We start from the raw sequence: 23,361 nt of genomic DNA, 5'->3' as shown, positions 1-23,361 counted from the left end.
ATCACAACTGAATTCATATCTTGCTATTCAGTCACAATCGTATTAACCTGGAGTCCCAGTCTCTGTCACAATAATCATATATGTGATGTTTAAGGCCTGTTCGCAGACATCCATTTAAAATGTAGCCAATGGCATTTAAAGAGCCTTTTTTCCATGTCCATTGAAGTTTCCCAGCTTGCACTCTAGTAACATTTGTGTGGTCCAGGTAGCTTTGCAAAAAAACTTGGTTGTCATTTGCAAGGCGACGTTACTTTTACTTGAGTAAAGAAGTTAAAATCAGTACTTCTACTTTTACCAGAGTTTTTAACACAAGTATCTGTACTTCTACTTGAGTACGGTAAGTGAGTACTTTTGCCATCTCTGCAGACTTGACTCCAGTAATCTTGGCCTACAGAGGAGTTGTGTTATATTGGAAGTGACAGGGCCGGGTGATTTGTATGACGAACACTGGCTTCATGTTAACTATCAAATTATCGCTCTGACAGCTGTAGCTTATGCACACACATCTATAACAAGTCCTGCAAGTAATGAATAGGCCTGCATGTGGGTGTGTAAGGAGAGTGTGAAATGTCTGTGTATTCACATGCACATCTTGTGGGTTTTTGTATGTGTGCATGCAGCTGGTGAGAGTGTTTTCAATTTTGTGTGTTGGGGCTAGGACTGGCTTGTCAGTCACAGTATAGTTATTGGGAAGGAGTGGGAGACGCCAGGTGTCAGGGAGCTGGGGAGGAAGAAAAAGATAGAGCATGAAAGAGATGAATGAACAAGCGAACGAGAAGGGCAAAAAAGGGGGAGAAACAAAGTGATGTTTGGGCCGCTGATGTAGAACTTTTGTTCTTTTCCCAAAAGTGAAATGCCAATGGGAATACAGCAGAAATGTTTGGGAGACACTGGGGCTAAAACTAGGCTTAAAAGCAGAAGTAAAGTCCTTGAGATGAGAAAAATATTGTATCTACTGTATGTCAGTGAGCCTGGACATTAATTAAAATTGATAATAAAAAGGGAGTTAGGCTTTATGGGGTTAAAAAGAATGAACAATTGTTATATACATATTGAACATTCAGTATTTGGAAGACCTACAAGACAAACCCTATTTCTTTCTGCACAGGCAGGGATGTGTTTTAGTATAAAAGCGTACATTTATTAATGAGAGCAATAATGTTTGTATGAAATTAAATGGAAAGTTAACAACATTTGGGAAGCTTCAGCCAAATGGGTTTATTATTATAACATGCTTCTGCCTACATTAAGGGCAAAACTCACTAAGAGTGTCACAAAAGTCAAGACAAACAAGAATCTTCCACATGATCGTGTTTGGATACAGAATTCAACATGTCATATTCGCTACACAACAGGAACCACTGACCACATCGTCTCCACGTCTATGATAAAGTAAGATGTGTCTATTCACGTCTCGGCTACCATTTCTTATGATTCACATTTGGCTCAACCGGTCACACCTTTTCCTTTTTTCAGCTCATCGTCTATTGCACTTATCTATCTGCTTCTCTCCTTAGATTTACTCCCTAACAGCCTTAAGTATGATGTCTATAAATATTTCACTAAACTGCATTCTCAGGTTATCAATATTAAAATGCCATAGTCCTATAAATATTCTAAAAATACAGCTGGACAGCCTCTTCAGTGGTGCATTAAAAATTAATACACATCTAGCAAACTACACACCCATATGGACATGACCACTGGACTATGTGCAGGTGTTTCATTCTCACTTCCGTGTCTTTTTTCAGTGGCACATGTTTGTGTCTATGTGTGTATACTGGCACATCTTCTTAACACACTGTCTCTGAGAAGCAGTCCAGTTCAGTGAAACCTGAAATCGTGCTAAGAGAGATGATTCACATGGTCAACACTCTGAATCACTACAGCCCAATACTGAAGCACCCTAACATTACAGACAGTTAGACAGACACAAGGCATTTGGCAGACACAAACACACTATCCCCAGCCCACACACACGCTTTTATGAACACATCCCGTAAACCTACTGAAAAACGATCTCTACCCTCTCAGTTTGAGACATGCACACAAATGCACTCTGTCTCACACACACCATTCCCCTTCCTCACCGTGGTGAGATGTCACAGCCTTGTTGCATGAAGGCTCCCAGTGAGAACCAGAGGGAGTTGAAGATGCCAAACTCATTCGGAGGTTGGTCGGTGGGGCCCAGCTCTGTTGTGCCCTCCTCCGGTTCCTCTGCATGCCACTCATACGGACTAAAGCGACTCACCTGTGGGAGAGAGAAGGAATAAGCAAGTGTTACAGATCATTTAGAGGTCTACAAAGTAGGGTCTTACTTTAATACAGACTGAAATAAAAAAAAATGTTTCCTTGAATATGCAGACACCGGTGTCATAGGAATTATTCTGGCATGATCTTACAGAAAAGTCTGTGGTGGTATTTTCCAGATAGCTTTAAGTATCTAACGATTCCTGCACAGACATTATCTTCAACATTGTAAAAGTAATTACAGTTGAGTGGGTAAAGGCAATGGCGCCATACTTTAAAAGTTATTAACTGCATTAATGTATTGAAGGAATTTAAAAATCCTTAAAACAGACATATGGTGTACCCTCAGAAAAATTTGGATGCATGACCACTGAGTTATTATATCATCAGAAAGTTTAATCCAGCAGTAAAAACTGCCATGGAAAAAAGTATCATCTCCTCTATCTATATTAATAAAATTGACCAAATTGACTCCTGATCAGCATGAAATGTGTCCTGCTGTATAAGGATTGCCAAGGTCAGACTGGGCACCATGTGCTGTAGCTCATTAGTTGAGACGTATTTTTAGCCTGTGAGCCAATTAAGATCAATGTTCTTTCATTCGTAAGCTTTAAAAACACTTCACGCAGCTACAGCCTTGCAATCCAACTCAAGTGCTGACTTCTGGTTTGTAATCACTCACCAAAAACAGCACAACACTGACTCCAATGTAAGCGAACACTATGCACATCCAGATCTCGTAGGCCAGCGGGTCCAGGAAAGAGAAAACACCTGGTTTAGACTTCTGGGGCTTTTTGATCATGATGGAGATTCCCAGTGACATGAAGGGCTTTGAGAAGTCGATCACCTCTTCTCTCACCAGAGTGATGGTCAGCGGGGCCACAGCAATTTCTGCTTTCTGAAAAGAGGGGTGGGTAGAATAGTGTGTTTACTTTAGTTCTGTCACATGGTAGTGGTAGGTGATGGACAGCAACTTTATGTAAAGCAAAGAGTGATGGTGGGTAGGAATTCTCTGTGAACTCCCCTGTCTGCAGAAGGAGAAAGTGAAGATAAAGATGAAGGGAGGAGAAATAAAAGTTGAAACACAAAAGGCCGGGGAAGTAGGCAATCACAGTCCATATCATCGGATTTTAAAGTAGGAGCAACATAGGAAGGGGAATGACAAAATTTATGGAGGCAAATAAATGGAAGTGGTAAAGCTGGGGAAGAGAAAAGGGGGGAGAGAGAAGGGTTGAATTAATTAAATTAATTCATACTTAGGCACAAAAGTGACACTGCCAGAATGTAAATCTGTCTACAATAACACACATGCAAAATCTGTAGATGAGTCAATAGCATCATTCATTCAGCACAGCAGAGTATCTATTTCCAAGTATTTTCGTGTGACCAAACAACATCTGCAGTCTTAACTGAAAAAGAGGCTACAATAAATGAATATCAAATAAGTTTTCCTTTGCTACAATGAGTTAGGATGTTACAATGGAAGGAGAATGAATGGCAAAAGAAAGACAAGTAAGTAAGAGGAGGCAGAGGAATATCAAAAACCCACAACGCACTACAGAGAGATAAATCCAATAAATTAGGTATGTAAGGTAGGAGACAGAAGTGCACAACATGAAAGAAAAGGAGAAGAAAGTCAGATAAACAGAGAGTAAAGAACATAAAGACATAAATAAGAGGACAAAGTGCTGAAATATTTCAAATGTACTTCATCCATGTGGCAAGTGTTTGGAACAAATTAAACCTGATTAGTCAATGCAGCGGTTCTGCTTCTGTCGCCTTCTGGAGGCCAATTAATTCTGTCACTGTTCTGCAGCAAAAGTCTCCACTTTCACTCTTCCGCAAAGTGACGACTAACATTGTCTTCTGCATGTTGATGAAGTTTGCATCGAGACGGCAATGTGAAATCTCAGACCATGCATGGGTGTCGACAGCGTAATTAGCCAGCTTGCCAAATTCTCAAGAAATAAGTAAAGCATCCATGACACACCATCTCTGCAGGAAACTTACAGAGTAACTAAGGATACGCAGAGCTCGGGACAAGTTAATGTACTGCTTAAGAGTTATTTTAAGCATTTTTTTTCACCTGTTGCATAATTGCCTGTGCTGGTGTCACAATAGCAGAAGCATGAACAGTGTAATGCAATGTAATAGCCCTGCAGTATAAATGGCATTATAAGATTACAATGTTATGTTGTTATGTTGACTCTGTGACAGAGAAGTGTTGATTCTACACAATGTGTCTGAGGCCATTATTTGTGATGTTGTACTGCATTGCAGTTAATAAAACATGTTATTTGTGTTGTAATAATGTTCTTACCAGTATGTTTGTGATTCTGTGTCTACTCCTACATGCAAATTCAGTTTATGCTTCAAATTCTGCTTGTAATAAATACAATGTATTTTAACGTCTGAAGTGTGCCAGAGAATCTTTGGGTGATATGAACAAACTTAAGTTGACGTTGAATTGACTAAATAAATAAATGATTAACTGTAAAAATAACAAAATAATTAATAAAGTCCAAATATTCTCTATCCAAACTTACCCCATACACAAGCTCTCCAACCATGCCATTCCATATCTTTGTCTCTGGATCTCTGGCTCCATATTTCCCATCCGGTACGATGGAGATCTTGTATTTGATTCCAATGTGTTTGGCGATCTCCGAGGCCAAGTCCACACAGTATCCCTCAAACTGGTCGTTGCCTTCATAGAGTTCCCAGTTCTTCTTCAGCATCACATAGGGACCCTCCTACAAAACCAGCATAAGGGGAGAAAGACACAATAATTGGAGGAACATGACAGCAGCAACCTTTAAAAGAAGAAAAATGTATCAAGAGAAGCCAGCAGTTAAACTGACAAATTCAACTGGACACAGGCATCAAAAAGATATTTAACAATGCACAAAGAACGGTGAAGTTAAACTTTATGTAGATCCACATTTTAACTATAAACATCTCACAAACAAGGGTGTAAGGAAAACACAACAGCTACCCAGAACTTGATAAAAAACCATTGCAGAGGCATTAATAATGGGATTACAATTAAAGCCGTTTTTTTTCTTAAAGGCCATGCCTGAGGGAGATATTTTATATTGTGTCTTTGTGACTTCAAGTGCCTCGTTTTATGCTTTTATCTGACTTTCCATGTCTCGGTTGGAACCTGCAGCTGACTCAGTGCAACTTTAATGCTGAGAGGACAGAAATTTACAAGAGAGTGAGAAAATACAGGGGTAGAGGACAAAAAGAGAGGGAGGCTGCTGCTTCGGTAATGTGTTGTAAGAGGTAGAATGATTTCTGTGCATGCATTAAACAAAGATTAAGATAATCAAAGAGGGAGTTCATATTGTCTAGCGAGATGGTGATGTATTTGGGATCTCTCACACACACACACACACACGCACACACGCACACACACACACACTTTAGAGTGACAGCGCATCCATCAGAAGCAGTGAGTTATGGTATTATGCCTGATCACCCTGTAATCCAACTGAAACCAAGCCTATTAAAATGCTATCAAACCCTTTTTTATCAAAGAATAAAAAGAATAATCTCATCTAATTAATCAAACAGGCTTTAATACTATCCATCGCTCCCAACGGAAACCGTTTAGGAAGATTACACAACACAACAAAAGATGATTGCATATGTTGGGTTGAATTTTTCATTCAGGAAATTGATTCACATGGAAAAAATATACAGTTTAATTATGAGCAATAAAAATGAGCAATAAAATCACTCTGACACAGATCTGGGGAGAACGATCTTCAATCCGGGAAGTTGAGAAACAAGTCTAGATCAGATGAAAGCATGCAGTGGGATTAGAAAAATCTTACGCTGGTAAATATACAAACAAAATAGAAAAATGGAGGATGGATTCATGAGTGAATCTGCTTTCTCTTTAGCAAACAAAGAACTTGAAGTAAAACCATTTAATTGTGCACTTGTGTGTGACTGAAAGGTAAAAAAGGGAGCCATTATTTTTAAATCAGTTTTCAAAGATAGACAGGCTAACCTGTTTCCAAATGCAAACATGACTTAATCTTGTGAAAGGAGGTTAGCATGCTAACTCACTTGAATAATATGGTGATCATGGTAAATATGACGTCTGCTAAACATCAACATGCTATCATTTTTATTTTAAGCATGTTAGCATGCTGAAGACCTTTTCCAGAGTAAATTCATCATCAGTTTCTACAGCAACGTTTTCTTCCTGTTAAATGGTGTGTATGTTTGAAAATGTACAGTTTAGCTACAATTCTAGCACCTGTCAAATATCTTTGGGATGTGGAAGTCCATTTCCTTGTGCATAAACAAATATCAACACATATGTAATATTAAGGATAATCTTAAATTTACATAATAAGGTTGGGAAACAAACACACATTTCAAAACAAAAAAAACCACCCCAAGCATTGCTTTATCACATTTTTTACAAAGCATTTTTCAGCCAACAGTAACAATTTGTTAAAACAAAATACATTTTTTCTAAAACAACCACAAAAAGGACACTTTACACTTTTATCCCTAACATCATCATCATCAAATACAAACATTTGCCCCGCGTTCAATGTCAAACAAACAAAAATGTCATTATCATGGACATTAGCAGGTCCCGGGGCGCTCATTCCATTGATTCAACATGAATCATAATGTTATTGAACAGCAAAAACGTTTCAAGTAAATTCCCTCGTATGGATCAACACAGCAATGTGGATTGCTCTGTACTGTACCAGTGATGAAGATGAGAAGTAATGAAGATTTGAGCTGCAAAACACGTCTTAAAGGGTAATACCAGTGTAAAAATTGCAGCTGAATTACTGTTTTTTTTTTACTGAGGTGCTGTTACACAGATTTTTTTTTACCTTTAGATAAACAAAGTTAACTATTTCCAGTCTGTATGCTAAGCTAAGCTAACAGCTACATATCAAATGGATAGACATGAGTGGTATGGATTTTGTCATTGAACTCTCAGGCAAATAAGCATATTATTCAAAATGTCAACCTGTTCCTTTAAGTATATCTATTTAGAGCTATAATTTTGAGTCACTTTTAATTTTAAATCATTGAATTTCAACGGTTAGCCATTTTTTTTGAAACCATCTCTGTTTCTGTCTCCTCCATCGAATTACGCTCATGTTTATCATGTTAGAAAATCAAGTGTTTGAAATCAGCAGTCTTGTATAAAGTACTTGAAAGCAATACTTGAGTAAAAGGATCTTACCAGAAAATTGCTGTGGTAGAAGTAAAAGTCAATTTTGAGAACATAACTTGAGTAAAAGTCTTAAAGTATCTGGTATTTACTGTTCTTAAGTATCAAAAGTATTTTTTTGATATTAAATGTACTTATTTTATCTACTTGCATGCAGCAGATGCTTCCATGATGCTATCAGTCATTATGTTCCCTCCTCTTCAACTTTAGTTTTGGAGTATGGCTTTGGCGCTTTGTGCTTGGCAACAAACAAGCATTACGCACAAACTGGAATGGAGCGTGCATCAACTGGCAATCTAAGGAGCAATGATTTGCCAAACCTGCTTAGTTGCAGTCTTATTCTTATGATTTCATTTTTTGTAATGAACATGCTTAAAAGTAAATGTAGTAGAGTAAAAGTATGCATTTTATTTAGGAAATGTAGTAGAGAAAAAGTCAAAATTTCCAGAAATATAAATAACTAAGTGAAGTATACGCAAAAATTCTACTTAAGTTCACTAATAAAGTATTTGTACACACCAGTGGGAACTCAACCAAGAGTGGTGTTGTAAGAGTGGTGTTGTTTCCCTTTCAAACCTCCTTAAGGTTTCTTATCAGTTGGATCCAGAAGCCTTTGTCTTGGTCCGTGTGAAGCTAATAATGCAAATGCTGAGTTTGTTTGTGTGTACTTGATAACAGTACATATATTTGCTTTATCATGTCTGGTTGTTGCATTTTGCATCATAAGTCAAGGTATGGCGAGATAAAAGAGGGGAGGAAAGACGAGGAAAAAAGCTCAAAGGTCAGGAGGTTAAAAGCAAAAGGAAAGAGAGGGCATTGTAAAAAGATACAGGGAGAAATGTGTATGAAGAGAGGGATGTGAGGAGTGTTGGCTCCATTAAAACTACAGGAGAAAGATTAAGGAGCAGATCCAAATACAAACAGTGATGGCTACAGGGAGAATAGAAGAGAGATAAGAACAGAAAAAAAGGAAAGTGTGAAGGAGAGATGAAGAGGAAGAGAAAATATGACAACGTGAAAAATGTAGAGGAAAGGAGTAAGGAAAGCAAGAGAAGACAGAGAGGGAACATGGGTGGGGGTGGGGAGGGAGAACAGCTTTGTAGAGGCAAATGGTTGGGGCTGATAAGACATGAAACACTTCACATAGGAGCCAAAAGGCAGACAGGCCTTGCTATGTAAGCCAGTTAGCCAGCCAGTGAAAAAGTGAAAAACCCGACTGGACAGTCACCTAACTGTCCGGTCATTAATTCAAGCTACCAGCCGGATGTTTAATCAGTTCAGCATTTAACAAGCCAGACTTTTAAAATACGAGTTACATGTGGACAGCCACCAAGACATTTAATAAGCCTGCAAGCCACTCATTCAGATGGTCAAAGAAGCAAGCCAGGCAGTCAGTTAGTCACAGCCTATTTCAGTCAGTCAAATTGGTCAATCAGTTCATTCATTCATTACTGCAATTATAGTACATGATCATCTGTCCAGTCTCATATTTGGCCAGTGAGTCAGTACGATTATTCACCCATAAAGAGAGCAAGGCAGTTCAGCAGTCAGTCAGTGAGTACCCAGTCTGTTAGTCACAATGCCAGTTGGTCTGTAACCGAGTCAACCTGCCAGTTCAAAAGCTTTTCCTAGAAAGTCAGCCAGCCGCACAGTCCGCTGCTGAGAGAGTCAGTCCACCAGGTAACTAACCAGCCAGCCAGAAAAAAAGGCCTTTTTGCCTGCCAATGATGATTGAACCAACACCCACTCAATCCATCAGCCAGTCAACATTGTGTGTTAGTTGTATATATTTTAGTTGAACTTGTTATTGTTTTGTCTTCCGTTTATGTATATTGACCTACTTAATACAATCACAAAAATAATGTTCCTCCCTAGTCAATTTCCTACCTTCAGCTCTATTATGAGTGTCTTGTAATCTAATGAAGAGCCTTGTGGGATAGGAACGTAGACCGTTCATTTATAAAACCATTGTGTTTAAAAGTTGAGTGAGAAAATTGAACAGTGAGTGGACTGTACAGGTTTCTTTGAAGCTCTGTGTGCTACACCTTTTGGTAATCCATCCATTATAAAAAATACATTTAAAGATTTTTTTTTCTTATAATGTAATATTACATTAAAGCCTAGGAGAAGCACAAGGAGCATTGTGTATGTTGCAATTAACTAAGGCCAAAGCAAAGGCTTGTCATGTCATCAGGGATGTACAGTAAGGGTACTCTACTACAAGCAAATGCCAACAGGTTTAATAATTAGTTCCCATTAATGCACTTTGCTACAATGATAGTGTGAAAGTGACATTATAGACAAGTCAAGACATTTATAATGGCCCCATTGCAAAGTGTAGGGATCTAGTGTTGAATGAAGATAAAGATAGATGGAGAGTGTTACCGAAAGTTGTGGGGTTGCAAAACGTAGGAACTTATATGAGGACCTGTCCACACATCATTCTCCTCCAAAAATATCCCAAACAATATTTATCCATATATATACAGATATAGTCTTTTTTTTTCCTGCCGGTTCTCTGTATTGTAGCAGAGAAGGCGGTGATGATTGGGGTGTCCTCAAAAGAAGTGAAAAAAAAAAAATCTTAATTAACATGGCTGTCTGACAGTCTGGTGATTTAGTGTGACCAAATGTCAAATCTTGACAGTGCCCACAGAATCCCTGGCAGAGCTCTCGTCCATGGCTTTTTTCATGAGAGGAAGACAGGAGCACAGCGAGCAAGTCATCCTCGTACCTCAAAGCTCAATACAACTTCAGTCCATTTTTGCCATTTCTTCCATGTCAATGCAGTTCAAACCACTTCTGAACAAAGAAAATAACTTCAAAACAAAACAAAAACCAACTATACTGTACATATTTCTTTATGCACGTAAAGCAATCAAAACAAAAACAGAGCACACAGAGATTTTGTAGAGAGCGTTAAAGACGCTCAGTCCGTCTGTTGTCGGTTTGCTGTGGGTCTGCGACTCAGGTGAGTCTTTGTTTCAGTCTGTCGCTCAGTCTGCAGACTCATCATCAGTGTCGCAGAAGCGGCTTCCTCATCATCAGAGGCTGCAAAGAGGAGGAGGTGGCTGAGCTAACATTAGCCCCGGCCCGCTGAGGTCACCATCCACAGAGAGATATGCATGTGGAAGAGGCATGGAGGTAAAATCAAGAGGAGTAGGGTTGAGGAGTTAAAGAAAGACAGCGGGAGAGAGGGAGAGAGAGACAGAGAAACAGAGAGAGAGAGAGAGAGAGAGAGAGACAGAGAGAGAGACAGAGAGAGAGAGAGAGGATAGTGGCGTTGGAAACAGTCAGACAGACATGGGTAGGAAGAAACAGGAAAGGAACATGTATCGAAAAGACGTAACGCCAAACTCTGAGTTGCACACTCATCTATTCTATAACCTCATACAATTTATGTAATTAGAGACACAAGCCAAACAGCCAAAGGGACAACAACAGTGTGATATAAGTAATGGTAAATGAACATAATATACACATCAAAAAAGGATTTTTGTCACAGAATAACAACTTGCCCTTTAACGTATTTTATAGTGTTGATGTGTTTGTATTTGCTTGTCTTGGGCCTGGCTGTTAGCACACACACACACACACACACACACACACACACACACACACACACACACACACACACACACACACACACACACAGCACTGAGGTTTAACATATTGCCAGTTGAAGTGTGCATGTCTGGAGGCAGAACTGTCACTGGGGACATTTAGTCCAGCTGAATTCATTTTTCTGAACTCTTTCCTGCAGCATGCGTGGTTATTTTCCTCTGTGCAATCCTGACTGGTTACTTCCACTTTTGGCCACTCGAGGCACTGTAGACTTTAATTACAATATGAAATCAATATCTTTGAACATTTGTCCATATATAGATATTTGTATAAGTACTAAAGTACAACTTACATGTGTTTTGGTCAGACTAAGGAGACGGCTGAAAGAAGAAGCCATATGGTCTGAAGCAAAATGTGGAATTGCCAATGCTCAAGCGTTTGTGGCTTATTTTATCACTTGGCTGAAATTAGTCTTTTGAGTTGCTTTCACTTGCATCATTTTCATGGCCAATTGAATTAGACTGATTGCATTTACAGGAAAAGGATGGACACCATAAAAAGGCTGCAGATGGGTGAAGTGAAATCAAATGTAAGCAGAGGATGTGCACAAATCCACCGATTAGCCCTCCTTTATCCGTGTTTGTAGAAGAAAGAGAAGTAATTATACTGGGCTGCAGACCAGTGTCTATGTGAAAGCCATTAGAGGAGACTGGACTGAGGTCACTTCTAAATTGTGATCTGAGGTCAGTTTTAGATTTGCCTACTAATGAGCCATTAGTTTAATCTTCCAGCTGGACAAATGCCACTCCCTCCTGGCTGTGCTCTGAGAGCTCTCTTCAACTCGTACAGCTCATTCTGCTCCAACCTGAGTTTCCTTTTGACGTTAACAAAACTCTACCATATCACATCTACATGTTGTACTTGGTTCTTGACTTTCTGACACTGAAAGTATCCTATTAGGCCACTAAAGTAAAAAAAGCCTCCTGCCTCAAACCTGAACACTGTCTATGGCTTGTACAGTGACTTCCTCACCTTTTTGGTTTTTGACCCCTCAAAATAAAGCAATGCGTATTGCAATAGCTGAATACTGGTTGCAGATATTTCTACTGGTTAGGACCAAGAGTGAATTTTTGTTTTTGTTTTACTTGAATAATGTAAAAAAGCAGAAATTAGTAGAAATTCTTAAGAAATTCACAGAATTTCCTGAAGTGGAAATATGCATTGTTTTCTCCTTTTTTTTGTAATCATTCATTTTTTGACCCCTTGGATGTGTCCTACAATTCCCTGTAGAGGTCTTAAACGGCAGATTGGAAACCACTGTGCTACAGCAGCAAAACCATGCCTGTAATGCATTTGTCATTCCAAGCATGGTGCACCCAGTCCTGTCTAACTACCTTAATGTTGTAGCCATTGTTTCAACCCTTTTAGGACTGCTCAATATTTGTTTCACTATTTCTTTGTCAAACAAATTTGCCTTAAAAACTAAGCGTATTATCCTTTCTACCTTTCCCTGTACATGCCTGATCTTGCTTTGCAAATAAAGAAAAAAATAATGAATTTGGATTATTTACCATGGGGTATTAATCACCTGTTGTGCACCTGATGTGTTATTCACATATGCACAAATTGCCTCTACATGAGACCAATGTGTGCAAGGTTTAGGTAAATTGGATAGACGGATTGTGAGTGTTGAAGGACAGCCTAACCCAAATCTCAAACAGAACCCACATCAATAAATTAAAACAGTCTGAGGGTACATTACCATGATGGTCGTCACAACGACTGTTCGGTTCTCCATTGACGTGCTGTCATTGGACAGAACATTTTCATTCTGGACCAACACAAGTTTGTCTATGTCATTCCAGTAGCCAATCTGAGAGGAACAGAGTGATAACAGAGCAAGAATGAGTGATAAAAGAAAAATATTAATCTAATCAATCAGTCTTAATGGTGCAATTTATGCAAAAGTGAAAAGTAAAATGCTCACAAACAACAACAACAAAAAATTAATATATATATATATATATATATATATATATATATATATAATAAAGAATGGAACCTATGTGAGGTGAAGAGAAAAAAAGTTAAAAAAAAAATATGTGTCAACAGAATGAGCTCACTCCAACAGATTTCCCATTGGAACTGTAGACAATATTGAGAGATATTGAGTGTGAGCCAAGAACTTTCAATAAAAACACATGGCTGTCGAAGGAACACTTGAGAAACTGGAACATGGTGTTATTTCTTAATTATAGGCACTGAATATTTACTTTTTTTCCAATAAAGAGAAATTATAAATTCTTGAAACCTGAGCCTTTTCCTCCTACCTTTTCCTATTATGAAGATGGATTATGTTCAAACTGTCCTTTATGTTACTGCGGAGTGTTATGTAAACTTCAAAAAAGCTATTAAAACTGCAGCAATACAGTTATTAATTGACAATAATAGAAATCATTAACCAGTAAATTAATTGATTTTTGAACAATCAACCACCATCAGGAAACATGAAACATGTGTTTATTATTTGTCTTTCTTTTTAAGCCATGAGGAGGGAGCCTACCTTGCGTGGTCCGTTGCTCTTCAGTTCAAACACATCCATGGTATAGTTGACCCTCCGACCATAGTGATCAAACTGAATGTTCCCAGTCAGGCCCTGAATGCGCACCTGAATTTATGATAAGAATGATAGTGAGAACTGCTGACAAATAAAGACAAAGCATTAGGATTTCAGTCTCTATTGATTTGTCAACGATTGTGAGTCCAAGAATTCTGGAGGGACACTCCTTGACCAGCTACTTGTCAGCAATTTAAAAGAAGAGCAACTGTTGCATCTGTTTACAGTGCAGCCAAACGAGCAGTCTTTTACAAGTAGTTTAACAGATTGAACGGGTACCAGCAGCAAAGGAAATATTGGGTTAGCATTAGAAGTATTCTGTATCGATGACGATTAATTTATGGGATAGTCCCAGTGTCGCCAGACGTTCCGCCAGATGTTCCTCACTTTCCTCTTTTCTATGAGTTAACTTTAAACTCTGGTCACATCAAGCAATATTAAACGGAACCTCTGAGCAGCGTTACAGGATAAAAATGGTACGTTTTAAGGAACATTTGGATCATACAACACGGCAGGCCTGCTTGGTTCATTCAGGGAATGATTGTAAAGACAATTTGTAAAGTAAGAAATGCAAATAACCCCTGGCCATTTCTTGTCCTATCGAGGAAGGTTGTGTGGACTAGCCAGACATTCCTCTGCACCGCTGTAGAGATAGGTGCTAGCAGTGATTAGCAGTGATAATAGGATAATATTATAAGTAATGCATAATTTCCTGTTAGTTCATGTGCTTAAGTAGGCAATCTGAATCCAGTGAAAGAATCGCGGACCCCCCTTCTCACAATGAAAACTGCTACAGAGGGATAATTACTGGATGTAAATACTTTCAATGGCTAATGCAGAAATAAATGGCGACATACGGTAGATAGTGTCAAAAATGTGGTTTTATTTTAAGTAGTTAAGTTATTAGTTAGTTAAGTTGAGGATGTAGCACCAAGGATTTTTTCCCCCAAAATATAATATGAATAGTTCAGTTAATACAAATAATTTATCAGTTTTAACAAAAATTCTGTTCCCACAAGGTTGACAAGGAATTGAGAGTGAAGGCATGGTTTGGAGTAAAGGTTAGAATTGTGACTAGGTTCAAGTTAGGGTAAGGGGTGGAGTAAGATATACTGTATAGTGCTTATTGTTAATGCAATGGTAAGTAGCTGAGTAAAGAAATGAAATCAAAGTCATTACAATTTCCCCACAAGAATAGCAATACAAGTTTGTGTGTTCCAGCAAGTGTGTATGTGCTGGTGGATACTCCATAAAAGTCCCAACAAGAATTTATAACGCATAAATGTCGGCATTGATTTCTGGAACATTTTTTCCCTTTTTCATGACAGCTGTTTTACTCACTGCTTTGTGTGTGTGCTTGTGTCTGTGTGTGTGTAAGTGAACTTCTGTCTTAACGTTTTGCAAGCTGTCTTGACTAAAATATACAACATTAAACTTGTACCAACCTGTTTAAGTGCACGCTCCATGTCTATTCCTTGGTTCCATGGAGCCGCTGGATTGGCCAAGCAGTCACCAGCGTTGCCACGGCGACTTATATCAATTTTCTGACGGCGAAGGCTGCGAAAGGCCTCGGCCATCACAAGGACGCCATCATACGTAAGAGCTGAGGTATACTGAAGAAGGGTAGAAAAACAGGGAGGAAGAAGAGACAGAATAAGGAAAAGAAAAGTTTTAAAACTTTTTTAGACAGGCAAATAAATACTTCTTCTTTGTTAGTACACTGTATAACAAAGATTAGTCCTGTCATACAATTAATTATCAGGTAATGAAAACATTTAAAAAGAGAGAGAGGCATTAAAACGTTTATGAAGACCCTGTGTGGAAACTGACACTGACTTTACTCAGGGTGCTAAAGTGTATCTAAATAAAAGTTTAAATCTACATAACAGTTTAAATGATACTGAACATCGATAATAGTATGTTTCTAGAATACTAAACTAAACAATAATTCGTCAAATAAACACAATTATAAATATCTTATTATTATATATTATTAATACACAACTGAGGAGTCACAGCTTTTTGAAGTGATGTGATTTCAATTTTGGTCAGTCCTTAAAAAGAAATATTCTTCAAAATAGTCTTCCAGTCCAGTCATTTTAATATTGGAAATCCAAATTCATTTTAAAGCCAAATCAAGTCACATTATGTGTTTGGTGCTCAGTAGCATTAAAACAAAATATTAATGTTGTCTTTGTCTCTTTTCCACACAGCACATATTGTCGGAATAGATGCTTTCTGTGATTTACAAATACATAGTAGAATATGCTAGTGTTGCAGGCCTGTGCCTAAAAGGAGAACCAATTTGATCTCAGGTAACAGCTGTAGTACTGCATCAGAGTACTTTTTAACTCCACATGAACTTTCCTCACAAGTATGCAAATATGCTGACCTGTGCCTCAATCTATCTCACCACTCTGACTTTTATTTGACTTCCACAGTTAACACCGGTGAACATCAATCAACATCACTGTAAATGTAACATCACCGTAAAAGTGCCAGTTTTAGACAGGCTTATAGTTTTCAAATGCAATCAATGGGCCATGACAATGACATTAAAACGGATTTAAATCCACGAATTAAATCCACTTTGCTAGGGAATTCCCTATGATGGTGAAATGTGGATTCCCAAGATTTAGGAGTAATGTAGTTTCATTTTAAAATAGAATGTGGCACCTAAGAAGGGAGTTGGAGTCAAAATTACAAAAATGCAATGTTTTAAAGGAGAATTCCAGACAATTTTTATGTTAATCTTGATCAATATAAATATGCAAGTACTTTTGATTGAAAAAAAAAAACCCGACCTGAATCGGTGGAGGCAACACTGAGTAGCTGCAGCTATGTGTACAAGCTTCCACTGAGCTAAAACGGCAGATAACGGGGCAAGTTTTAGAGTGGCTTGGCAGTGTCGATCAGTGTGCTAGTTCCTTTAGCCAGGCAGGCAGCCTTCGTCCCCGCCTTCCTCGCTTCCGAGAAGGCAAGAAAGGCGGGGAATACTCACCAACAACAGATCAATCACACACAAAATGGATGAGCTACAAATACACACGGAACTGCTGCGTTATGATTTTCACAAAAGCCTGGCTGACCACACTTATCACTAGCAGCTAACAGCTAATAAGGGCACTGAAGGCTAGCTGTTGCCTATATCAGTTGTAGCAGGAAAAAAGCTAAACAGTGTGAAGATCGTGTGTGAAGAGTGAAGAGCGGTATTGTTTAAAAGGGAAGAAGCTTAAGAGTAACGTAACTAGGATAGCAGATATACAACACAAGGAATAGCCTTTTGAGTTTGATGGTCGTCCTTATTTATTTAAACCTGAGAATACAGACGAACTCGCCTCAGAAGAGTTGGAAAGAACCAGACAGAGAGGTGCAGCAGGCGGATAAAGCAGCTGCTCCAAGCGTGAGCTAAAGCTGGCAGTAACGTTATTACTGTGCAAGCCACGTGCATATTTAGCCCGTTTCCATGTAGTTACATTACTGATAAGGTCATAACCACTACAATGCTCAATTACCTTTTTTTGAGGAGGATATAAACTACAATTTGTCACCGCAAAGGCATGGTGGACACCCACTACACCCCACCCCCACCCATTCGGGGGATTGTTGTCAGCTGTGGGATGCAAGGAAGGTGGGGGCTAAGGAATCTACCACACAGATCAAGACTGCCAAGACTTCTACTCACCAACACCAGATGGATCACACACAAAATGGATGAGCTACAAATACACACGGAACTGCTAAGTTATTATTTTCACAAAAGCCTGGCTGAACACACTCATCAATAGCAGCTAACTGCTAGCTCTAGCAGCTTATCAGGCAAGCAAGATTCCCACCAGCGAGAACAAGACCGGGTAGGTGAATTGAAAGAAAAAGTGTCTGACTTGAAAATGCATCTTGATGTTACATAAGGGCCCTGTTCATGTTGTACAGACATTTTAATTGCATTGTGTGTCTGTTAAGAGGCACAAAGGCACTCTAAAACTTAAAGGAACTAGCACACTGATCGACACTGCCAAGCCACTCTAAAACTTGCCCCGTTAACTGCCGTTTTAGCTCAGTGGAAACGTGTACATGCAGCTGCAGCTACTCAGTGTTGCACCGATTCAGGTTGGGTTTTTTTCAATCAAAAGTACTTGCATATTTATAGCGATCAAGATTAACATAAAAATTGGCCGGAATTCTCCTTTAAAGCTGCAGTAGGGAGTTCTGAGAAAACGTGGCCTTAGCCTAAAAATTTGAACAAGCACACCTTCCAGGTCCCTCCCCCATGCTCTCTGCTGCGCTACAGCCCCCCCTCCACAGCTCCTCCCCCACAGCGGGGCCTGCCGTGAACACGCAGGCTAGTAAGCAGGGCCACCGATGCTTTCCACATCCTCATGGACAATACAGGGGATTTATTCTGAGGAGGGTATAGCTTATGTAAAAAAAATGCTATATAAATTATTTCTATAAGTTTTGTAATTTTTTTTAATAAATGGGTTTAAAATTATTTTTTATGTAATTGCTCATTTGGAGAACAAAAGAAGCACTTACACAGTACATCAATAAATAACCTTTTGGATCAATTTAAAACACTAAGTTTCAGTAGGAATGAGAATCAGGGAGGAAGCTCAAAAGCCACGGAATAACAACATTTTAGAAATGTAGGTTTTATTTTGCATATGGGTAAAATAAATAGCTGTTTTTGCAAAGTACTCCAGCACAAGGAACTGAACATTGATTTGGACTGAAAGACGTCCTTCACGTGCCTCGGTGTCCGGGGAACGTCTGACCTGTTGAAGGAGCATAAAAGATTGTGTCAGACATTGATTTAAAATTACATCCTGAGGGGGAAGAAAACATGTATGTTCAAAAATAATCAAAAATAGAATTCTGCCTTGCCAAACGATGATGGGGACAGCACACACAGTAGTTTAACCATAGCTACATTTATTGTGATCGACAAAAAAAAAAAATTTGACTTATAAATGTAGGTATCGAAACAATATTGCTTATACTGAGGGTGAAAGGTTGCAAGTAAAGTTTATCTGTTGTGAGGGGGCGGAAGGAGGACCCAAACGCAGTGTAGCAGGTGGAAGGCAAAAACGTTTATTGGGGGAAAACACAGCAGCAACGGATACCAAAAAACGTCAAAACACAGGGAGCCAGAGAAAAACCAAAAACCGAAGCACAAGGGCTGGAAACTCACAGGGGAAGGTAAACAGGCAAAAAATTCACGGGAAGTCTTACTGGAGCTGGAACAGAGGAGAGGTGACGACACGCTGGAGAACAAAAGGATCTAACAAGAGGCAAAGGAAACACTGGGGTTAAATACAGAGGTAATGAGGCAATAGGGAACAGATGAGACAACAGGTGAAACACATTAGGGCGGGGCTGGACACAGACAACAAAAGTAAAGCTAGACTAGACAAGACAGGACAAGACAGGAAGTTGACTACCAAATAAAGCAGAAAGCATAACAAACACACAGGGAAACATAAGACAGAATCTATGACACCAGACTAGGGAGAAAACCGGGACAAAAACACCGGGAAGGCCAAATGGGAAAATAACCCCAAACAAAAACCCCAACCCACAACAAATCTTCACCTGCTACAACATTCCTGCCGTGACACAAGCTAACAAGCTAACTGTTAGACTTAGCAACAAGCTACAGAGTAAACTGAGATTTGCGCTATCACCAGTGTACTGAAAGTGTACTGTAACCATTGTTATCTTAGTTGTTTAGTTCTTAAAAAATTAAACAAATCAAGCAGGGATACTTACATGTCACGCAGAAATGTGGCTAACGCTAGCTCAGAATCCGTGTTGAATCCTTCCAGGAGGCGTAGCTCCCTCCACCTCTGAAAAGCCGCTTCGATGTTGACCCTCGTTTTATTTCGGGCTCGGTTTAATTCTTTCTTTTTAGCTTGCTTTTCGTCATCGGTCTTCTTCTGTTTGCCCGTCTTTGTTTTCTGAGCAGGTGTCACTCGAGAAATTGCCTGTTTTCCTGAAAAGTTGTTTCTCCGCGATAAGCACAGTTGCAGTGCACTGGCAATCTTGAGCTTGAACGGTGGTACGCCTGTGCGGGGGGGAGGGTATGAGCAGCGCGGTACACGAAGTGATGACACTTCTAAGACAGTCCTCCTGGCTCTGATTGGCTGTTCTGACCGGGAGCGGTGTATTTCTGCAAGTGGTAGTAGGAGCACAGAGAGGAGCCACAGGAGCTGATTTTTTCACAGATTATCTGTCTCATATTCTACTGTCAGGACATAGTGACAGTTTAACAAATATGTAAAAAATACATTTTTACAAAAGTTACCTACTGAAGCTTTAAGGGACCTTTGAAACATGATAGTAAGTAAGAGAAAGGGTAAGAAATGACTATTAGTTGTTCACTAATGAAACTCTTAAAAGTAGTGGTGATTTTAACAGATTGTCTGAAAAATTAATTATAAGAGTGCAGTGGGGAACAGCACCACAGACAGCAGCAACAAACCCACCCAGCCCACACACAGACACACAGCGCCACACAGACAGAGGCAGTCAAATACACAGCAGGCTGCCTTAACATGAAACGGATCCTCACGGAAACAAGTGAAAACCTGAGGGAAGAGGGAGGGAAGAGGGAGGGAAAAGGGACGTCGACTGAAAGACTGCCGATGCTCTCCACGCCTCTGCGGGTAGTTTACTCTCCTACTAACATCCCTTGCTTTGCACCCTACAAGGTGCATTTTTGGAAGGCTGCACAACCATGTCATCCTCCTTTCATCTCTCTCCTTTATAACTAAAGAAGCCTTGAGGCATGCGACTGACATATCACAGCTATAGCATCCAAATCAAGGAAAAAACAACAACAACAACAAAACTGAGCCAGCATACTGTTTTCTGTCACAGGAAGGACAGAAAAACCTTCGGGAAACAGAAAACAGTTTTGACTTCTTCTTTTAAACACCTAATTCTGGATAATATACCTACGGTCGGTTTAAATCTCAAATTTCAGCTAAAATCCACCAAGTCAAAAAGAGAAAACTGTGAAAACGACCATAAATAAAGTTTAATTTTACAAGTTGACTCTACAATTCTATACCAAAGACCAGCTTTATAAACAATGTATGCAAGAAAGCATGTGCCACTTTTCACACAGAAGCTAATATTCATAAAAATTCACTTTACACCATGTGTATGACGACTTTTATGAGAGAACTGACCTGAGTGAGATAAAGCAATGTTGCAAGCATAAGACGTAGTCATTAATTCATTCATTTAGTTATGTACAGTACGTTGGACTCGTAAAGTAATATTGGAATATTGATTATGCAAATCAGATAACAATAGTGTAATGAATCATCAGGCCATTATGACTCACAACGGCAGCATAATGAACAAAAGTAAATGTGGCACCAATAGAGGATAATGCCAGTGTCAAGCTAAGCACACGTCTGATTTGTGCCCAAACATTGAACATGTTATATATTGAACAGGAAATATATACTGTACGCAACAATTTATAAATCAAGTGCAAAGACTGTGTACATGTGTCTGCTTTTTAATGCTTTAAAATAATCTCATAGACTGAGCGTCAGGTAGCATAATATAGGAGAGGCAGGGTTAATGACACGCTGAAAAACAGAAAGCTCTTTCATTAATTTTTCTTGTCAAATGAAACGAGAAATTGAAATGGAAAATTAAGATAGTAGTTTTAAAACCATTTGGAAACGCATATGTCATTTATAAAATGAGCTTTGCACTGGTGTCTGGCAAACATTAAATTCGTTACACAAGGACAAATATTGATGAAGGCAGCCCCATTATCTGTTAAATACGCTTACACAGATGTTGTGAACCTATTCATATTCTGACCATGCAACTAGGGGAAAACGTGTGATTAGCCCCAAAAAGGTTATAACTTGGAGAAGATATGTGTGACCATAAGCTTTGTGGTTGAATTCTGATTAAGTTAATACATTTCTTTGCAAGGTCACTGGTCATTGTCATCACTCTTCAACAAAATCCAGGCACAATAGATCTAATTTCAAGGTATAGCAGCTGACAATTAATGGGTTAAGAGATTTTGATTGATGGCTAAAACCAGCTAGCTCAAAATCCAGTCTCCAGTGTGAAAGCGACATGTCCCCATAGCTTTTCACACCACACATTATTAGACCAGAGTTCTACTTGGCCTTAGGCTACGAGTTAGCCCAAGGCTAACTGAGCTTTTTTTTCACAGCAGCAATAAGCCTAGAGCAATTTGGAAGCATCTGTTGTCGCTAGCGATATCTGGTTTTGTGTAATTGTGTTAAATCACCAAAATCACATTTCCTTGTTTACAAAAGGCATTGGTAAAACATAATTTTAGGAAGAGAACTTTTTAAGTCCACTTAATCAAATATGTTCACAAAGTTCTGAAAGTTGAGGGCACCTGCAGTTGTGCTTACCTTGGTTTTGTATTTTTAAGCATGTTCGCTTTGTCTATCTTTCAACACACACAAGCATATAATATGTGTACCATCATTAACACACCAACTGCTGTGTAAATGGATCAATTAATGCAGCTGCCATCAACTAACGAAAATTCATCAGGTCAATCTAAGAATGATGATAAGCTAATAAACACTGGTCCTTGGGTGAAAAATGACATTCCAATATAAAAAGAATATGACCATCAAGTTTGTTTCTGTTTGTATGTGTGATTGGTCCCCTGTCTTGTGTCTGTCTGTGTGTGTGTTGGTTTATTTATGTGTTTGTGTATGTCTGTTTTGGCATGTATTATTTGTAAGCTGTGGATGTTACTCTTTCTGTTGCGTTCTTTTTGTGTGCGTCCCCCTCCTCCCCGTCTTCTCTCTCTGTATGTTTTGTCCCTGAGACACGTTTTTATGTTCCTGTGTTTTGTTTGTGATTTTTCTTAATTTGTTTTGTTGTTTGTTAATTTTTAATAAAAAAAAAAACATTTGATCACAGAAAAAGAATTTGACCATCAATATAAAGTTGCAGCTCTGAGTGTGCGTGTCCTCAGAGAGTGACTGCATGTGAGTGTGAGCCAAAGAGGAAAGGACAGATAGCTGCAGGATGATGTATTTTTAATAGGTAGGTGGACACATTTCCAGTTAATATATGCACAAATCAAATACAATTGGCTGCAGGTCAAAACCCGGTCTATAGAGGTGTGCTGAGGGAGGAGAGAAGTTCAAAGACAGAGACAGAAAGGAAGGGGGAGTGGGAGAGACTAAATTAAGGAAACACTAATGTGACAGGGGAAGGGACATTGGTAGTACGAGAAAAAAACACATTGAGGATGGTGAATGGAAAGAGGAAAAAGATACACAATAAGAGTGACAATGACACACATGGAGGGATGCAATTGTGCATTTGGATACAGAACTGGAAACGAGGGAAAGGAAAAAGAGAGAGAGAAAAGGTGACTGAGATATCATTGAGGAAAATCATGCAGGACAGACATAACAGGGAAGTCTGGAGCAGCCATCACAGAATCATAGAGGAATTTATGTATGTCAATCATAGTAGGATCAGCTAATTGACCTTTCCCACATCCTGAGGTCACACTCTGACTGGCTAAGAAGCTGTACTACAACCCCGTGTGATGTGCATAAGGAAGCTGTACATTTGGCTACTGTAGAGAATTCAAGCTACTAAGAATATTTGCAAACCAATGCCGCCAAACCTAAATGTGTGTGTGTGTGTGTGTGTGTGTGTGTGTGTGTGTGTGTGTGTG

General features: G+C 39.1%; 1 protein-coding gene across 4 annotated transcripts in view; it reads right to left on the bottom strand.

Annotated features, from left to right (window-relative positions):
- gria4a (glutamate receptor, ionotropic, AMPA 4a) overlaps positions 1–23,361 on the bottom strand; it is a 111,019-nt gene that overhangs the window by 29,999 nt on the left and 57,659 nt on the right. For all 4 annotated transcript variants that reach the window (XM_032508759.1, XM_032508764.1, XM_032508744.1 and 1 more), the window contains exons 8-13: positions 15,092–15,259; positions 13,593–13,697; positions 12,792–12,902; positions 4,797–5,003; positions 2,933–3,148; positions 2,091–2,251 (exon numbers count right to left, since the gene is read on the bottom strand). In XM_032508759.1, coding sequence (XP_032364650.1) covers positions 2,091–2,251; positions 2,933–3,148; positions 4,797–5,003; positions 12,792–12,902; positions 13,593–13,697; positions 15,092–15,259 — 968 coding nt within the window. The remainder of the gene's footprint in view (positions 1–2,090; positions 2,252–2,932; positions 3,149–4,796; positions 5,004–12,791; positions 12,903–13,592; positions 13,698–15,091; positions 15,260–23,361) is intronic.

This window comes from Etheostoma spectabile, chromosome 3 (assembly GCF_008692095.1).
Source record: "Etheostoma spectabile isolate EspeVRDwgs_2016 chromosome 3, UIUC_Espe_1.0, whole genome shotgun sequence".
NCBI classification, from domain to species: domain Eukaryota; kingdom Metazoa; phylum Chordata; class Actinopteri; order Perciformes; family Percidae; genus Etheostoma; species Etheostoma spectabile.
This window is presented reverse-complemented; position numbering and strand designations above follow the sequence as displayed.